Source organism: Diplotaxodon limnothrissa, linkage group LG10, assembly GCF_057381915.1.
Source record: "Diplotaxodon limnothrissa isolate DT_005_m linkage group LG10, D_limnothrissa_male_GT1.1, whole genome shotgun sequence".
Lineage (NCBI taxonomy): Eukaryota > Metazoa > Chordata > Actinopteri > Cichliformes > Cichlidae > Diplotaxodon > Diplotaxodon limnothrissa.
This window is the reverse complement of record NC_140605.1, coordinates 19,584,313-19,591,067: the sequence shown is the minus strand read 5'-3', so window position 1 is coordinate 19,591,067 and position 6,755 is coordinate 19,584,313. Positions and strand designations below refer to the sequence as shown.

The 6,755-nt window shown below is 42.1% G+C and overlaps 1 protein-coding gene across 1 annotated transcript in view; it reads left to right on the top strand.

Moving 5' to 3' along the window:
- Positions 1–3,791: 3,791 nt before the first annotated feature.
- Positions 3,792–6,755, top strand: part of fryb (furry homolog b (Drosophila)) — a 38,354-nt gene continuing 35,390 nt past the window's right edge. The window contains exons 1-2 of the mRNA XM_085364546.1: positions 3,792–4,712; positions 6,192–6,385. Coding sequence (XP_085220672.1) covers positions 4,655–4,712; positions 6,192–6,385 — 252 coding nt within the window. The 5' untranslated portion in view covers positions 3,792–4,654. The remainder of the gene's footprint in view (positions 4,713–6,191; positions 6,386–6,755) is intronic.

Genomic DNA, 6,755 nt, shown 5'->3' with positions numbered 1-6,755 from the left:
GGAATCTGTGCACAGTTACTCTGAAAAGGTTTCCAAATATTTCCAAATGTATCTGGTCGAACGTTTGAAGACTGTGAACAAACTGACTAAAAATTGCTGCTTTTCACTTGTATTTATGGAAAATCAATAATCAAAGGACTTAAGATTCCTTGCCAATGAGATTGTGACATGGCATTTTAGAATGGGAATATTGTTTTAAAACCCTTTTCAAAATTAACTTAATATTTGAGTGAAAAGATTGAGGGAAAAAAAGTGGGTTTTTTTCTACATAATAGAGCTATAATAAATGTTCTGGGGGGTTTAAGTACAGAAATCAGCTGCTAAACTATTTTTATTGACTTTTGGTGTTGGGAATGATTTACAGTCTGTTCTGTAGGAACGCTGAATTAATATATTGGCTGTCTGGCCCCTTCTGGATACATAATAGTTGCTGAAGGAGATTTTTTTTCATCCCCAGCTGATCTCCATCCATATTTATATAAAATCTAGCATGCTCCACACCACACAAAGTCAGAAGCCAGTTAAAATCTGTGTGTGATACCTGAGGTGGTGCTGCACTGACCATTTGTTTCTGGCAATTTGCTGGTTCAGCCTGCCTATCACTGCTACTCTTGGCTCTTATTGGTCAGTGCAGGCTGACGGCATGCTCACTCAGCACAATATGAAACAGAGCAGGAAAACAATAGAAACATTAGTGCTGTTAGTCTGCTCCATTATAGCTACAGCGGTATGAAAACTGCCTTTTCATTGTCACTCACTCACTAGTTTTCACCTTCCCAGTTTATCGCCCTCTATTTTCAACATACCCTCTATGTAGCACTAGCTGGTGTGTGTGTGTGTGTTTGCCCCCCCCCCCCCCCCCCCCCCCCCGCACTCTTTCTCTGTCTTCCCTCTAAGAGGATTGGCTGCTTGCGTCTACCAACATCTGTGTATCACTGTCCTGAGAGAGCAAAACAGAGAGGGGATGGGGGGTGTTAGCCAGCAAGATAGCAACACAGAGCTCAGGCAAGCCTGAGAGACACTATTTCTCTTTCTCTCTGGCATACACACACTCTTCCTCGTGCACACATGCAAACAAACACACACACTCAGCAGTAGACAGCCGCAACATCCGCATCGCTCGCTGCCCACCCGCATCCTTCTCCCCCTTTCTCCGAGCCTTATTCCTGTCGGAGCGCTCTCCTCTTTCTCTTACTTGCTCCGTCTGCAACGCCTCATCCTGCCGTCCTGTCCCCGCTCTGCTGTCTGTCACCGTGGCGACATAGCCTCTGCAGCCATGGCGACCAGCCAGCAGGATTCGGGCTTCTTTGACATCAGCCTCAAGTCTCTGCTGAAGTCCTTTGGAGGCAGTGAGTACAGCTAACAGATCACTGTTGTTGTTGCTTGCTGCTGTGCCCAACAAATGTGTGATACAGTCTGCCCTCAACTCATCATTAATGGATCCTGCAGTGTGCAGACTATGCTTATTTGTGTTTACGTTTGGAGTTCAGGGACAAACGGACGGCACACAATGTGATCAACACTGTCAACATTTGGCAATATTACGTAACGTAATAATGGAAGACAAGTAGTTGAGCAAGAGCTCCAGAGAATGAGGGTAAATCTGGCTTCTCAGCAGTTTTCTATACATAACATTACTTAACAGAAAAAAAGTGTCACTATTTGACTTTGAGCCTTTTACAGAAATTCTAAAGTCAATCAGAATTTGTCAATAAATAAAAACAAAACAAAGCTGTCTGTTTACATGTGATATTATTATGTGCGGTCCAGAAGACTCAAAATATCTGTTTACAAAACAGAAGGTAAAGCCACCGTAGGTCGCTGTGAGGCAGTCCGTCACCGGCAGCATCTCTCTCGACTGTTTTAACTGGGACATACTGTACTTTACAAATCTGAGACATTACAGTAGTCAGAACACATCGCTGTATTATCGCCCCATTTGGACTCATCTGCGTGCAGCCTGTAGTTTACCTTGTAGAGAATGCAAAAATAAGGCTTTGTTGTTGTTGTGCTGCAGTGATTTTCCTGTACTGGCTGATCACTTCTTGTGGCAGTCTTCAGTTTGTTTATGTGTGCCTCTTTGAGAAGTCTCTAGATTCCACACAGCTCATGTGTCAGGTGTGCTTTGAAGGTTACTGACAGCAGGGGTTACGTCGGTGCAGTGGTTAAGGAGGAATTTCATGGGCCGTGTCGATGGTTCCCCTTGAGCTATTGGTGATGTAATAAAAAATGAAATCACTGCAGAAACAGACGTGTTTCCTCACTTGTCACAGCTGTAGACCAGACGCAGACATGTTGGTTTTGTTTGGCTCAAGGTCATGATATCGATAGCAATCAGAAGACTTAAAAGCCAAGAATCAGGCTTTTAGCTCCAACTTAGGTTGGTGTTTTAACTTTTAAGTTGCTGTGGAGTGAAATCACTAGACAAATAGCTGACCTCATCATCTCCTGCCATCGCTTTGAAATATTCATGCGCGTAATGTCAACTACTTCGGCTTTAGTTTTAATCCTTTTTTAAAATTACATCCTTAAAAACATTTCTAAATTCTTTCACCTGTAATGTTCACAACAACACGGCAGTATTTTGGATTACAGTGGCTAAGATTTGCACTGCTGTTGATATTCATTCAAATTTAAACCTCTCATAACTACACAACTATGGGTTAGTTCAAAAATGACCAAGAATAACACAATAAAAACTCCAGAATACCTTTATCTATCAGGTACCTTCTCTACCAGCATACAGGTTTAGCTCTTCTTGGTCTTGGTGAGTTGAGTCAGTGTGTGTTTGTGTTGTTGTCTGTGCTTTTACAAGTGATTCATCACAGTCCATATTAAACTGCCCTCAGACTGTGCAAGCATGTGCACAACTGATGTCTTTTCACAAGCCCAGAAAAACGTAAAGGTATTAAATGCTAACCTTAATTTAAACGTCCATATTAGGATTTCTGTGTGACAGCTGCATTGTTGATGCATCAAGATGTGTATGCAGTCACCCTGTCTCATAATGCGTGTTATTCATGACTCATCCCACCAGGGTGCTTGTCTGCTAGTATGACATGATGGTTGGAGGTAAACACCAGATGTAAATTCTCTCCACTTGGTCTATTTTTATCAGATAATCTGCTGATTATTTTTAAGACTTGATGCCCACAGTCCAAGTCAGGGTTTTAAAATGTGTTGCTGTCTCCATCCAGCATCAAAACGGCAGTGGAATTTCCTTCAGTGGAATTGTGGCTCAAGGAAAAACAGTGTTGTTATTGTCAATTCTGCTTTTTATTCCTCTTCCTCTTCGTCTCTTTGCCATTTCAGTCCCTTTCGTCCTTTGTCTCGTTCTCGCTCGCACATTTTTAAATACATTTTTCTCAATTAAAATTTGAAATTTATTGTAAATGTAATTAAACCAAGGCAGGCTTGTATTGACTGGACATGGTAGAATTCTGCTGAATTACTCCCTTCATTGCTGAGTCATACAAATGGTCTACAGATGATCACAGGAAGTGCTCCACCGCAGCTTTCCTGGGCCGCCACGACTTTCGACTCTCAAACACAAGCTTGTACACCACTGTGTTTCACTGAGCAGTTGTAATAGATTATCTCAGTTTGAGACCACCTTCTATTGTGTGTGAGTGTGTGTGTTTCTGTATATTATGTCTTTGTGCTCATGTGTCTGCAATTGTGTATGAGTAGGGGTCAGTGGGAGTGGTGGGTATGTAAGAGAGTGACCGCCAGCAGTCTATATATAGCACCTCCCTCCGCCCCTCGGCTCGCTCTCGGAGCAGTGTTGAAATTCCAGCCTAACTCTTCTGGTCAGATCTCCACAAAGGGCAGACTTTACTTAACTGCTATTGGCTACTTAAGGACAGCCCTTAACCATTTTCAAAGAAGCACTTAATTTCAATACTTCTTTCCAAAGGGCTTCAAAGAATTCAAGGTCACAGGAATTGTTGTGCAGAGCAGTGTTGGCAGGTCGGAGGCGGAGCAGAAGCAAAAGTAGAAACTGATAGCTGACCTGTAGGCTCATATAGCTCTCGAGCACGAGGCCCTACGCAGCCTCTAATCTACTCAAACCTCTCCTGGAGCAGGACACTGGAAAGGTTTTTTGATCCCTGTTCGTAGATTGCCCTTATGACAGAATAAATGGTTGTTGGTTGTCTACTTTTATTTTAAGAAGACACTTCTGCACCTCCTCTTCAACTTTCAACTGGAGCTCTCTTGGCTCTGAAGCATCGAGGCATCTTCACTTGGGCGGATTTGCTCTGGCTATGGCTCCTCCAGTGTGTGGCTGCAGCTCATCACCCTGTTTGATTTGGACTGAATGTGGGATAGAGCTGTAGTGCTGCTGTCATGACAGTTTTCTTTTTGACCTCAGGCTCGTGTGTTTCGCTTTTTCTGTCGTTCATTTTCGTAAGGATGGAGATTTACACTTTTAGCTTTGGTTAAACCGACCTGGTGCCAAAGCTTTACATCAAAGGGACTTCTGTAGCATTTTTGACAATGGTGGAGTAGACAAACGTCCTCTGTGACTTTAACCTCTTGCAAGGAATTGCTTTTGTTTTTAATCATGGCTGCTGTATTTCACAGCCTGTAAAATCCCACCGTTTTTTTTTTTTTCCCATTTCACCCACTGTGTCCTTGTAAGGCTGTCTGCACCATGGAGGTGCCAACGAAATGGAGCAGGGCTAGTGTGATCAGCTTCATCAAGGGCCTTGGTAAGCGTAAAGGCTTGCGCATTCATATGAACACCTGTTTGCAAAGCCTGAGTGCTCAGGTTTAACTCAAGGGGCCTGTCATGTCCATGAGTTAGTATTTACATCTCACCTTTCCTGTGAGGTCAGGTCACATGGTCATGAAAGGTCAGGATCTGGCATCGTTCTTAATGCAAGCACACTAGACACATCTGGGAAATGTTGTGGTAATTATTGCTTTGTTTTGTTTGGGGGGTTGGGGAAGTACTTTACACGTTTTTTTTCCTCCGGCATATTCTGGGAATCAAACCTGCAAATGTTTCATTCTGTTTATTTATCCAAGTATGAGATTTATTACCACAGGAGATAGCACTCAGCTGCGTGAATGCAAAGCAGGGAGGATCGTGTAAGGATTGCCAGAATCGGTGTCCATCGCCGAGCCATAACTCAGTCGAAATTTGAACACACAGATGTGGTTTTTATTAGTTTGAATACAATTTATGCTCAAGAAGATGATTTTTACACTACCCCATTCCTCGTGACTCTACAAGTGAGAATCATCAACCATGAGAGCATGGGAGTAGCACTGAGCGCACATGCTGCTAATGTCTGATTTTTAATGCAATAAAATACACAGAAACGCACCCAAATTAAGCCCTGTTGAAATGGGGTTAATCTGTTGACGTGGATACATGTGAATAAAGCAGATTAAGTAATTGATGATCTGTATGTGTTTGTGCAGCCCTATCTGCACGTTAGTTCCACATTGATACCTTTATTACAGAGTTATACCTTCTGTCAATCACTGTTCAAGCGAACATGACAAAGAAAAAGAGATTAATATGTTTTACTTCCTTGTCTGTACTTTTTTTGAAGTATGAACTTCAGTTCTATTTGCCTCCACTCTGTCATTTGTGCAGCTTTGGTGGCTTTTTTTTCAGTTTTTTATTCCGTGTATTGCAAAATGCCATTGCTGCTCTGGGGACCTTGGAAAGTTTACAGACGGGTCTGAAAGTACAGAGTGACAGAATATGACTAACAATGTGTTAATCTTTCAGTGCTTTCAGACCATAGCGCATATAAGCTCAGTCTTTTATACATATTAATCCTAAAAAATATAGGTATAGCCATGCCCTCAGTTCATTTTTAGTAGCGGAGAAAAAAAGAATGAAAAAAGAAGAAAGGAAAAAAAAGAAAAGAAAAAAAAACAAGAAAAAAAAAAAAGAAAAAAAGAAAAAAAAACCATGAGAGCATTGCAAATATGAACTTCTAATGCATATTCAGCGCTGTTTGTCATGGTTCAGAAAGCAAAAGCAGGCTGAAGGCCCAAAAATGATGAGATCTGTAGTTCAAAAACCTTTAGCATTAAATATGCTCCAGTTAGCAGTAACGCTGATAAAAAATGTGTGCACGCTGGGGGCACAGAAGTATTTACTGTAACTCAGGGGTGACCCACAGAGTCAGAGTACTTCAGACTAACTGGCCTGTCTTATATGTCATCAGCTTCTCCAGTGGGGCTGAAGCCATCCATCCCACCAGCCAGCGGTCCCTTGGGTGAGAGGAAGGGCCCCGTCGTCATGGCGCCTGTCAACGTGGACCCAGAGAGCAAGCCGGGCGAGTTTGTCCTAAAAAGCTTATTTGCCAACTTCACCTTGCTCTCTGAACGCAAGATCCGTATCATCATGGCTGAACCACTGGTGAGTGACCGAGCTTCGATTCGTTCTTTTTTTTTCTCTCCATGACGCTTAGTCCACTTCTGTCTGTGTTACAGCATCATAAACACGCATTTTGGCCCTCTTATTTCATTATGTTAGTCATCGGAACTTTGGATGACAGTGTATATTGGCTCGACATTTTTATGCAATCCACAGTTTCCAACCTTTTTTAACTATCCAGAAAATCCTTTTGAATTGAAATGAATTTGAAATCCTTTTCTGTTCCTTCATCTTTATTTCTCCCTTTCCTATCCCCCAGCCATGTCTGTCCTGTCTGTAACAACTGAAAATAAAATAAAATAAATAATAACAACAAAGGTCGATCAAATGGAACAAAACGACAAAGCCGTGA